Here is a 13,065-nt window from a genome sequence, read left to right on the forward strand (position 1 = left end):
AGTCCTGTAAGTTGAAAAGCTTTTGTAAGTATTTCAGAAACTGCTCTCTAGAATGGGTGATTATGCCACTTTTATTGCATTTTTCTCATCTTCTGAAGCTGTCATTTATATTATCACTAGTAAATTTATTTTCTGAAAGCATTTTACTGTAAGCATGAAGATGTTTATTCTGTGTTGAGATACAAAATACTGAACACTTAGAAATAACATCTTCCCATATGTGTATAAGAAAAATTAAATGAAGCACAAGAACCTTAGAATGCAAGAAGACTTGAAGCATGCTTTTGGCTTAGACAAGAAGGTTCCAAGTTAGTTTTGGTTTAATGTTTGTATTTAGTGAGTATGTGGCATTTTTTTCCATTGTTGTTTAGTGGCACTGCCTTTCATCTTAAAGGTACTCCAGTGATAATTTTGAAATTGAATGCTTATTAGAACTCTGCTTTCTATTTCTTATTTAATTGGAGGAGAGCTAGAAATTGAGGGATTATCTTAATTTGCCATTTTAGTGGTAGGATCTTGAGGAAGGCCATGCATACCTGCAAATTTTATCAAGTAAGAAGTTGCACTTTATTTGTTTTGATTCCAAGTACTTCTTGAGAGATTCTGTATTGCATAGATAATAGTCAGCAAACTTAATGATACTATATTCAATTTTGTGAATTAACAGTAAATAAAAGTTCTGGTCCAGTGAAAGCCAAAATCAGTATAAAAAATAGAAGTTTCCCTAAAGCTTATATCATTAAAAGTCAATTTAAGCAGAAATGTTAATAATTCTGTGGGAAAAGAAGTATTTTGCTGTAATAGAATTTGTCTTGCAAGCAGTTTAGTTCGAGAAGCAAAAATCTGTGCCAGCATAATTTTGTTTTCTGTTTCAAAAAATTATTATCTTTATTGCAAAAAGAAATTCTGTCACTTCATCCCAGTACTCAGGTGTTCCCAGCAGTGCACTTTATGTGCTTTTTATATTAATGCTTTTTAAAATGAATACTAAAAGACCTTTAACATGAGTTACACTGTGAGTGTAGAGTTACAATATGAGTATAATAATGACAGAAGAGTGGACTAAATGATGAAACAGTATAAGTTAAAGTTCTTTTGACCAGAAGTTATAGAATCTCGATACTCTTAGTATTTAAGGTAAGAGGGCAGATGAACAGCATGCTTTTTTTTTTGTGCTTTTCGTTGATTATTTGTCTAAGAATATCTTCAGTTATAGGGAAAGCAGATTTTTTCTGTTTTGCTCTATAATGTTAAGAACAGAGGTTGCCTAGCAAAGTTGACTTCAAGGTTTCACTGTACTTAATGAGAAATTGCACCTGTGGAATCTGACACCTGAATGAGAAGTTTAAGCAATCTTTTGAATACTTTCAAATGCTAATTTTAATTTCTCAACTCTTCATAAAAGAGAAACAAGAAAAGCTTATGAAACCAAGAAAACTCTTTTTAAGCATGTTGTATCTTTCAATATGTTTTTATAGGCTTTCGTTTGAGATGTAATAATTTTAAACCACTTTGTGAAACAGAATGAATGACCACAAAAAAAGAAAAGAAAGTAGCATTTGTGATAACTGCTTTGTAAGTAAAGATACATCTGCAGACTGTTTTTTTTGTGCAACTTCAAACAATTTTTTTCAGTTCTTAATTATAGGAAGTGTTATTTGTTTAATGAGTGATAGCTTTACTTAGAAGACATGCCCTGAATTTACACTTTTGAAAAAAACCTATCTAGTTTTATTTGTTTGGAGAAATGTAACTCTCAAGTAATGTGTAATGGGGTATAAATGTTTCTGCTGAGAAGCAGCTACTCGAACAGGTAACGTGAAACTTACCAGTTGCCTGTAGATGGCTTTTAAGAGAAGAGCTGTAGTAGTGAATTTGTGGGAAAATCTTGTGCTGGTAACAGCTGGTGGTTATTCATATCAACCTTTACATCCCTCCTCCCACCATTTCTGGTTTTATGTTAATCTGATACCAAATCAGGAAAGAAAACATACTCTTCTATTTTGTGCTGTGGTTTTTCTTGCTCTTCACAGACAATTTTTGATTCACAAACCAGATATTTCTTAGCTAGAACTCTTCTTTGGGACAGGTACATTTTTGACCAGCGTCACGGATGTCTGTCTGTGGTAGGGAAATGATAAAAGCAGACTGTGCACCTATACTGACCTTTGTTCCTTTGTAAGAATTGTTAAAATTCTTTGGTTAGAATTCATGGAAAATGTTACTACTGTTTTTGCTTTAATCGAGTTATGGCCATTTTTACCATGGATAAAGAGGATTTTCAAGTGGGTGGGTTATTTTCTTCTTGCCTTTTGTGTGGAAAAATAAAGGCTTTCAGCTTTGAAACTCCAAGACTATGGGCCTACTGATGACTCAGGATCAAACGAATGAAATCCCAACTCTTTCTAGGGGGAGAGCGGCATTTTTTGCGTGGTTCAAAGAATTAATATCTATAACTTCAGTATATAATGGTTCTGATAAATGAGGGGATTTAGATTCAGCACATCTGCTTTTTATCAGTTGTGGACTAACAGAAGCAACTGTACCCTGAAATTTTCACAGGCATCCTTTTATCACCAGTGAAGACTGGACTTGGTAATTCTAATACATGAGTGGGAGAAATAAACAGTAAAAACCCATAACCATTTTAAGGTTTCTTTTATATATTATAAAATATAATGAAATCATTATTTTACTGAAAATATTATGGAAAAAGAATGTAATGCTCATTCATGCTGTAGGGCTTACCAAAAGTTAAGTGGCCGTATTGAATTGTTTTTATTAGAGGAGAAAAATCCTGCAAGCATTCAGACTATACAGTATTTTAGTCATGTGATCTTTCTTGTCTTACTGACAGAATTAGGCCTGTGTTGTCTTGCATTTAGTTCCAAAATTTATCTAAACTATTCTTGGGTTTTTGAGAGGCAGAAGTTGTGTTTGTTCTCAATTATCAGATTTCTGTTTAGAAATGTTTGAACTGTGAAAGGAAGTGTCTTACAATATCAGCTTTTCTTGTGGTGTGTACACCTGACCCACTCAGGTTTGATAGGTGTGTTTCTCCTCTTCATAGAGAGCTGGTGGAAGCAATGCTGTTCCTTAGCTCATGATGAGCATGCTTCAGTAGCTGCGCAAATCTCTATGATCTCAGCTTGTAATTTAAAATTTGCTTAGAAAATCTTCTGTAGTTTATCAGGAGAATGAACAAAAAAGCTGTTAGTTTTTAAATCACAAAGCTACCTTGTTTGCTTCTTCTGTGTATTGCTATCAACATGGGGAGTTCTTTCCATGTTCAATCTGTGGAGGTTTGGTTAACTTGAAGAAAGATTAAATAATTCCTTTGAGCTTTGAAAACAAGGGTATTGGTTAAAAGAGATGTAAAAAACCCAATCCTTACCTCCCTGGGCTGTTAGTTAAAATTTCCCAAAATGCAACATGTTGCCTTATAATTAGTGTCAGTATCTGCTTATTCTGGAGTTAAGATAGCACGGCACACCCCAAACATCAGTGCTGCTGATACCATGGAACTGAGGGAATGTGATTTAGACAGCCCTGCACAAAGTCAGCCCTGCACAAAGTCAGCTGGTTTGGTGTTGAGCAGGGTCTGGCTTTGGGCAGGCTGGACCTGCAGAATGAGTCAGCTGCATCAGAGCAGGCCTTCCTGGGGATGCTTTTGGTTTTTCTTCCATGGCGGTGGGTTTTGTTTGGGGTTTGGTTAGTTGTGGTGGTTTTTCTGGTAATGGATTGTGACCTAGACCTCACTGTTAGTTCTGCAGTGTTTATGGGATTGTTACCCTTTCTGCACAAATGACTAAGCCAATGCTCCACTTGCATGGGCACAGTATTGTGAGGCTAAACTGCCATCCCCCTGAAACTGCTTTTGACTTTGTTACTCCTCTGTGCTGGCCTGGTGTCTACTTGAATAGCTTCCCTTTGCTGCAGCCTGCATTCCCCGTTGGCTTTCTCTTCTCTGCTCTCAAACAAGAGGGCAGAGCAGGTCTGCTCTGTCTGAGGCCAGTGAGAATTAGTTGGTCCCAAAGGAGAGCATGAACTGTATGAAGGCAGAGAAGGAGGGAAAGCAAAAGGTAACACAGAATGCACAATCCTACTGAAGTCTCTGCCATGAGAGGAGGTTGCTTAGAGATAGGTAGACAGAGCTAGTGTTTCTAGCATTTTCACCATCTTGTGTTAGACGTCCATGTGCCTAATAAAAACCATTACGCTATGAAGGAGCAAACTTCGAGGTCTCTTTTTGCTGCCTTCTGCTTTTCTTCCTCCCCTCGCTCTCAAAATAAGTCATTTCCTGAAAGATGAGTATGGTCTAACTAAAATTTAGAGTAAACTGTCTCTAAAAAACGGACTTCACTTTTAAATTTAACTTTCTTTAGTTGTTGAGGGTTTCTTGTTTTTCAATTTGAAATGTATCTAAGTTACCTTCTGCTAGTAAAGTCTTGAATTTATTAATATGCATTAATATAAAGGTTCCTTAACTTTTAAGAAAAGCTTTATTTTAGAAAAAGCATAGTACAAGGAAAGCAAAGTGGGTTAGAAAGTTATATGGTGTTATTCTGCTCTGTTTTCATGTATATGTAGAAAGCATAATTAGAGATGAAGAAATCAAAATTCCAAGGCTATCCTAGACATGCAACAGAGAGCTGGAGGATGGATAAAATTGTCAGGAGTCCTTTTCCCTTTGACTTACTCAGGAAAGTCTGTAAGAAGTCCTGCTGCTTAATTCCTATACAACCTGTGGATTATATGTTTCAAAAATGGATTATACTTGTTGGTCATCAGAGCTTTCTTTTTAGTTTAAGTGACAGTACTTCCTGAAATCATCTGCTTTTTGACTATAGAGAAAGCTTAAATTTTGTAGGATGTATGAATTTTTATATTTGAATAAAAAAAAGGAAGTAGTCCATCTTGATGACTTTCTTTGCCTAAACCTTTTCCAGGTAAACTGGTGACCTAGAAATGAAGGGAGGTGCTGTTAAGGAAACAGTGTACTTAAAGTGAAACTTCTGGTTTGTGAGTACGTTTAATAAGTGAAAAGAATGTTGGTAAGATATGGCTCCCTTGTGTATACTCTAAGAAAATGGGGAAAATGCCTTTTTGATCTGATAGATAATCTGAAGAATGACATGCTGCTTTCTTGTACAGTTTTCAAAATGTCCTCTTATGTTGAATATTGTTACTTTGCTATCTGTGACATGAAGAATATTTTCACGTATTTCTGTGGCTTCTGCTACATTAACTCAAAACTGTTCTAAGGTCCTGTCTCTCCATATCTGATAGTGACTCATATATGAAGATAGCCTGAAAAGTTCAGTAAACTTGTGTTCCTTCTTCAGTGATGGATTTGTATTATATACCATAATCTTTCAAAATGCCCAAGTGAACTAAGTGTTTAATAGCAAGAATATTTTAACTGTGGCAATGTGCAAAATGGAAAAGTAAATATCTTAATGATGCCATACCAGTACCTCAAGCTGTGCTCTCAAAAAGGCTGTCACTAACTGTAGTAGTCATTGAGAGTCAGATATGTACCAGAATCTTCCTGAAGTCCCTGATAGTTGTAATTATCAGTGTTTTTGTAAAACAAGAATATGAATGGTGAATTTAGGTGAACTAAGTAATTTAAAGACAGGTCTTTAAATAGCTGAGAAATTATAGTAATCAGCTGTAAATAATGTTTCTGAATAGCAAAGAAATTGGTTTTAAAGTATTCAAAATATTTGTCATCAATAAAAGCTCATGCTTGAGGCATACCACACAAGAACTTAACTTTTTATAAAATTGATTAGAAGTAGCAGTGAGCAGAACTATGCATGCATGCAGAGTCTTAGTCTTCCTGGGAACAATGTGGAAGTAGTATTTATACTAAATTTTGAGAAGACTTCTTTTTGGCTATAGCAGTTAAAAGCAATGCTTGTTAAAATATGAGTCAGTAGAAAATATGCTTGCTTTAATGTTAAGGAAATACACTTTGTATCCTTGACTTTCAGCTGCAGCTCTCTGTATCCTACAGTTTGATTATATATATCTGTGACAGATTAACCCTTACTGAGTTTGTCTGTGACTGAGAAGGAAAAGTTGGTGGGAGCAGTTGGTGGATTGGAGGGCAGATGTGCCATTCAGAGAGATCATGATGGGCTGGACCCTCCCTGAGAGACAAGTCCTGCACCAGAGACAGGAAGAAGCCCATACGTCATCGCAGTCTAGGAACTGAATGGGAAGCAGCTTTCTGGAAGTGGGTAATGGTGAACAAGAAACTGATTTGAAAGCCTGTTGTGTGGTGTTGCATAAATAAAGATTAAGTGGGGAGCTACTCAAGCCCCTGTGTCCCCTCTTGGCTCAGCACTTGTAAAGCTGCACCGGGAATGCTGCATCCTCTTGGGACCCCAGGCCAAAAGAAATGTGGGCAAACAGAAGAGAATCCAGCAGAATGCTGGTAAAATTATTAGGGGCTGGAGCATATGCTGTGTTAGAGAGTGGGGGAACTGCCTTGTTCAGCCTGAAGATGAGGAAGCTGAAGGTTGATTTAATACCAGCTTTCCACTACCTGAAAGGAAGGTCTCTAGGGCAGATGGAATCAGACTTCTCTCACTCTTGTCTCCACTGGCAGTGAAGCTAGGCAATTACAAAAGAAAAAACAGTTACTAGTTACAGCAGGAGAAAGTCTGATAGGACACTGGGAAGGCAGGGTGGGGTGGGATGGGATGGGCTGGGGGAGTGAAAGTGGTTGAGTGGAAACCCATGGAGACAATCAATCTTCACTGGGCAAGGCCTTGAGCAAGCTCGTTTAACTTTGTATAGGCAGCTCTTTTGGGGCAGGGTGAGGAGCTATTATTCCAAAGCTTGACCTCCAAAGGCACTTCCAAACTAATGTGGTTCTTGTACATCAGTTCTTGTATGTCAGTCTTTGGTCTCTTAGTGCTGTGTGTGATTCTGCCCAAGTACTTCTATGGTTCATATGGTTGTTAGACAGTGGTGAACCACTGAGAATGGGCAAGTTTTGTGTTTTTTAAACTTCGATATTGGACATAGTTGTATGAAAGCTGTGAGTTGGTATGGCTTGTATAGAGCTACAGATACAATTTAATTCCAAGCTTTCTTTTTAATTTCTGTTAAAAATTAGTTTTAAGACAAAACCATGAATAGTCCAGACAAAATTGTGTGTATGTGCTACTCTGAGGGCTGCACCAGTTTGTTCACTTCTTTGACTTTCTAAAAAGATACTGCAATACAAGAGCCATGAAATTAGTATTTCCTTTCTGGATTTCAAGTCTTTCCCTCATTTTTCTATTAATTCCTTCTGTTTTAAAAACCCTCTCAACAGCCTTCTTGAAATATGTCCAGTCCTAGAGACTGATAGTCTCTGATAGCAGTTGCATCACTATCAAATATAGAAACAGAATAATTCCTTACTATTATGATACTTTTGTTGATAAGGTTAAAGATAAGGGTGGGGTTTTTTAGTTCTTTTGCTTACTATACTGCAGTGGGAACTCCATTTTAACTGTCTATATGCTCTTACCAGGGTTTTTCTCACTGCAAGGTATTTGTAGATGTATTTTTCCATTCTGTGATAATTGCTCAGATTGTTTGTGTACTCAGATTTAAAGCTATGCTGCAGTGAAATGCACATGTTGATGGCGAGCACTCGAGCAGTGACCTTTACCCTCTAAGTGATCCATCCTGTTGTAGCCTCATGTGGGTGAAGGAGACATGTCTAACTTCAAGATCCATGTGATGTGAAATTTCAAGTTGTTTGAAGCGTGACAGCACTTGAGTTTCAGAAAATGACTGTAAGAGGCTAGTATGAGTGAAACTAATTTTTGTGGTTGCCTGAAGAACATTTCAGGCTGAGACCCGGGGGCAAAAGAGACCCAACCTTTTAGCCCTTTGCTTGGACTAATCCTTAGTTAGCACTGCTTACTAGTAAGAGGTTCAGCACTTGCTGTCCATTAACAATAAAGTATGATGGGATTACCAAGAACTTTTTAATATAACAAGATACAAATTTGGATTAATTTCAATGACTACTAAAGGATCTCCAATCTGGTTTAATGGAGGAAACAACAAGTCTTGGTGTTTCCCTCTGTCAGTAGTTTTTTCAGCTGTTTCAATGTGTACTTTAAAGTCATGAGTAATTTTACTGATAGGTTTCTGAACCCTACATGCATAATGTGGCATACTGTATTTGTAAATTTATGTTTGAGTTTACTTTGTCGCTTAATGAATTTGTGTACTGAGATTATTGTCATGGGTGACATTGTCTTTGCCAACTCATACTTTTCTAAAATACATAAAAAGATTAATTTCAAAGCTCTCCTTAGATTCTGTGCATCTCTGTAGTAGTGAAGGCTAATGTCTGTCTGGAATTTGGGCATTCAGTGACTGCATCTCTAAGAAATGAATAGTTATAAATATAAGCGACTTGGCTGATATGTTTCTCTTCTCAATTATTTGGTTGTAAACTTTCTGAACTTTGACATAAAATACATGGAGAAGTTTTAAAATTTCATTTTAGGCAAAGTTATATAGCAATTATCATCTCTTGTTTAAGAAATATGATTAGTGGAGTCATGAAACTTTTATACTGTCACTAATCTCACTTCTGTTCAAATCTTATTGTCATTACTTTAAACATTGTTATTCAGATAGGGACATCTGCCTTTTGCGAGTACTGTTTTTTGCTAATACAGAAACTCTAACACTTCAAGCAAGCACTTTCTTAACAACAGATGGACTGTGAAAAACAAAAGAAATCAGATTTGACTGTTATGGTGGTTTAGGTGTCATGCAGACTGCATAAGCTTTTCATGAGGGAGGGAGACAAATGTGTAAAGTGCTTTTGCTGATAGGTAGAGAACTCTTCCTTGTTTACTGGCTTGATGAAAACTCAGTTTTGTTTTGATTGTTAAATTTCTGGCCAACACCTTCTGTCTTTGTCTTGTCTAGCCAATAAACTAATGAGTTCTTATAGCTCATTGTAGCACTAATAGCTTCCTTGAGACTTTGCAAAAATAGGGGTACTGATACATAAAAATGAGAGAAGGAAGAATCCTTTCACTTAGATTTTTAAAGAGATTGGGGGGGATATTTGTCAGTGTTATGGGTTTTGTTTGTTTATTTTAAGCTTTGAGTCTTAAGGATTCTGTGAAAAGCAGTCCCTTTTGCATTTTGTACTTTTGGAGCTTTAGGATTCTGGCAGTCAGCCAGTCTGCTAATAAAAGCTCTTGCCAGGTTGTATATATCAGTATGCAAACTGGATAGCTTTTTTTCTGCTGCTTGCTTTAAAAATTTGTCTTAGTTCTCTTACACCCAACTCTGTTTCCTGTAGTAAAAATACTGTATCCCTGGAAAGATGTTTGGAGGACAGCAATATAAGGTTGTGAGGAGGAATTTTAGAGGTCTTCAGACAGTGCTGTACACAGTGGAGATCTGTCTTAAGATACCTGACTCGATTATGTCTAGCTAAAATGCCTGGGATATCAGGTGGATTGACAGAGCATGCTTGATTACAAAATGCAGCAAGTTCATAATTCAACTGTTGCAGATTTATCACTGTTATATTTTGGAAACAATTACAGAAACAATTAGAACTTTGAACAATAGATTGTCTTAAGCACTGCCTAAGTGTTCAGAGAATAATCTGAGAGAGATAAGTTTTTTAATTTAACTGCCTTAAATAAGATTACCTGTTTTCCAGCATGTTTTGTGGGAGGTGAGGGAGCAGCAATGAAGAACAGAAGCAAGTTAACTGCACATTACCACTGTTGAACTTTTTTTGTGATCCAGATCCTCTCGTTTGCCATATATGCATGCCACAAGGGTCAATATACTTAATCGTCTGACATAAGTCTTTCATTTGTTCATAATTTCTTTTTCTTCTGATCAGTAAGATGTGTTGCTCATTTCTGGTGAATTTTGAGAACAGTAAGCTGTTCACCCAATTTTCCTATTTGCTGTAATATGAGCATTAAACAAGTAAATTGAGTTAATGTTTGTTTTACTTCTGTTCAAGAAGGATATCTCCAAATATGGAGGTTCCTTATTTAAGTCTGCTGAAGCTCACTAGCTTAAGTAGGTCTTGATTGTTTTGTTTTGTGTATCACCAAAACAGTTTTCTCAAGTGAGTTAGAAGTGGTAATTGAAGTATAAGTCTATCAGTGCCTACTGTGGAATGCCTGTTCACACATCTGTAGTGAAAGCTGCAAGCCATTCTCAGTGCTGCCTCCGAGGATAAAGGAAGCATGCTAAATCTTCACCTTCCCTCTGAAGGAGTTCCTGAGGAGGAGGCAGTCATCCTTTGTGTTGCACATTTTAAGGCTAAACCTCTGACTCTGTAGACTGGAGTTCCCAAATGTGGGATTGCTTGATGACAGTCTGCTCCAGGGGTGTCATTGTCACTCCCAGCCCAGTGAATGATGGGGTAGCACCCTGCTATGGGGTAACATCCTGCATCCAGGCAGCGTCTCATGCCGGGCAGGTGCCTGTCTGGTGGTGCTGACGGTAGCTCAGGTAAGTGCCTGTCAAGAGGCACTTGCTGCTAATCGGGAAACAAGGGTGTGGAAGTACTTTCTGAGATAAGTATCGGGAAATGCTCCTACAGCATACCTGGCAGGAGCTTGTTCACAATTTCTTGGAAATTCCTGCCTTGTGTTGCATTCAGTCAGGAAAAGCAATGTATTATAAACCCTGCAATATATACTAACCTGTGCCTTTTAGTGCACTGACAGGCACCTGTGTTGTATGCTGGAGGGAAGCAAATCTCAAACTTGTTTTCTGCAATTGCTTTAAGTGTAATCAGTACTTTTGGAAGCAGGAAGAACCTTTGTCCTGTGAATACATTTCTGAATTTTACCTTGCTTCAGTGGGGCTGAATTCTGTAATGGGTATATTCTGTAAGAGCCCAGCTTCTTAAGACTTGGCTGAACATTGTGCCAAGGAGGGAAAATTGGAGACTGTGTGTTCCTTCTATGGAAACATCCACTGTGCTTGGTGTCTTGGAGAGTTAGGGCCTATAGGGAAATTGATCCCTTGCTCTTCCCCTTCTAAAGCTGCCTTCTCCAGTGAGGCTAGCATCAGCTTTATTCATCTCAGCTCTTTGTATTCCTTTCTATCACTTCTGATGTTAGTTATTTGCTTCATTTGAATAATTGATTTGCATGTATAAAAGCCTTTATTACTCTTAGACCTGTGCTGTCCTTAATACATTTTAAATGTAATAAACTATTCAGTTATTGTAATGTCTGAACAGCATGAAATGGTGTGCAGGCTACTGTACTAACTCTAGTTATTTGGATAATAACAAAAATATGTTTCAAGCATAAACTTTTATTTTCAAGTTGTGTCATAAATCTGGCAGTGTATTTTCTGATCCTGTCATGCATTGTTGCAGATTATTTTAAGATCTATATATCCAAATGTAAACCACTCAAAAAGTATTTCTCCTGCTTAAGTTTCTCTGTACTTTACACCCATTGTTCATTTATAGCTAAGAACAATTAGATGTTTTTAGCAGACTATGAGACAGTATGGACCAGTAACAGCAGGGAGTGGAGAAACAGGCACTGTTAGTTGAGGTAATGCAATCTATAATTTATAGCCCAATATTTCCTTAACAGTGGGAGATAAAATATGAGTTAAAGTTGCTTTCTTTTTCAGTTCAATAAATCACCACATCACTGTTTTTGTAGGAGAATGCAGATGACCTACCTTTGGCTTCAGGCTAAATAGGGAAGAGATGTGTGGGAAAAATAAATTCATGCAGCTTAAACTTATGTAAGAAAAGTTTGCATGTTGTTGCAATTGTGTCTCATTTACCCCTTTAGGCTGAAAAAAAATATATTCTTGATACTGACAAAGTCTAATTTTACCTTCACAGATAAATTTGAGCAGTTTTGGGCAATAAATCGAAAACTCATGGAGTATCCTCCAGAAGATAATGGATTTCGATACATCCCATTTAGAATTTATCAGGTAGGAGACAACAAAGTAAAACCAAACTGTTCCACTGAGGTGTCATATACTGTAATCTGTTTTCAGAGTTATATGTTTCCTTTTCTAATATTATGGCAAAACTTTGCATGCTCATCTTTGCTGGACCCTTGAGTCGTATGGATTAGCAAACAAAATAGACTGTATTTATTCTAATAGGTAACTAACATTCATTATGTTGCAAGTGTGCAATACTGAAGAACATGCTATGGCTGGTGTAGATGATGTTTGCCTGTTGTTTTTAAAAAAACAATCCAACAACCTAATTCTGCTATTAAAAATAACTAGTAACTATGAAGAGTGCTTTAGATGCAAAATGCCATGTGAAAGGTCTAAGCCAAACACCTCAGGAGCAACACTTTTCCCTCAGCCGCTGTATGGGCTTCTTTTCTTGTAGGCATTTTAAGGTGGAAGTAATGGCATAGGTCTTGCATCTAGTTCTTACCTTTGTCTTCTAATTGTATACTTACAATCCAAAACTAGCTTTGAATGTGGGGTTTATTTTCCTGTTTTAATACACCAGCACTTTATTTTTCTCAGCATTTTGTTTGGAGACATATTCCTTGGAATCCTTACAATTTCTCGACATCTCCTTAGTTTTTACAGTATTAAGGTCCCAATGAAGTTTGGAATAATGTATGGTTAAAAGCTTATACAAAAATTTGTGTAGCCTCTCTGTAAATTAAACAGTTGTGCTCTGTTGGAATATTTTAATCTATTTGTATTTAAGTTTTGCGCCTATAGCTGTGAAAAGAAAGTCCTTTATTCATTGTAGTGAATATTCTGATACTACTTTGTAACAGGTTATAATGACCATAGGAACCTATACAGTCTTGCAGTGGGACTGGAGTAGCTTTTAATGTTAGATATAAGACATTTACTGTCATAATGAAACCTTAGATTGAGAACGGAAGTCCGTTATTTTGTCAGATCACAGCAGATGGCAAGGTTTGTATAAGAATCAAAAAGTATGTATCACGAAAAGTAGTACTCACAGCATTTTGTTTGGTGACTAAGTTATTTGCTTGTTCCCTGATAGGTGTGGGCTTTTTTAAAAGTTTTTTT

At 36.8% G+C, this 13,065-nt stretch overlaps 1 protein-coding gene across 6 annotated transcripts in view; it reads left to right on the top strand.

The window, feature by feature from the left end:
- ATG5 (autophagy related 5) overlaps positions 1-13,065 on the top strand; it is a 73,756-nt gene that overhangs the window by 19,543 nt on the left and 41,148 nt on the right. For 4 of the 6 annotated variants that reach the window (XM_069011046.1, XM_069011048.1, XM_069011049.1 and 1 more), the window contains one exon: positions 11,888-11,982. The exons of the other annotated variants lie outside the window; for them this stretch is intronic. In XM_069011046.1, coding sequence (XP_068867147.1) covers positions 11,888-11,982 — 95 coding nt within the window. The remainder of the gene's footprint in view (positions 1-11,887; positions 11,983-13,065) is intronic. 6 annotated transcript variants of the gene reach the window in all.

The sequence above is a fragment of the Aphelocoma coerulescens genome, chromosome 3 (genome assembly GCF_041296385.1).
Source record: "Aphelocoma coerulescens isolate FSJ_1873_10779 chromosome 3, UR_Acoe_1.0, whole genome shotgun sequence".
Lineage (NCBI taxonomy): Eukaryota > Metazoa > Chordata > Aves > Passeriformes > Corvidae > Aphelocoma > Aphelocoma coerulescens.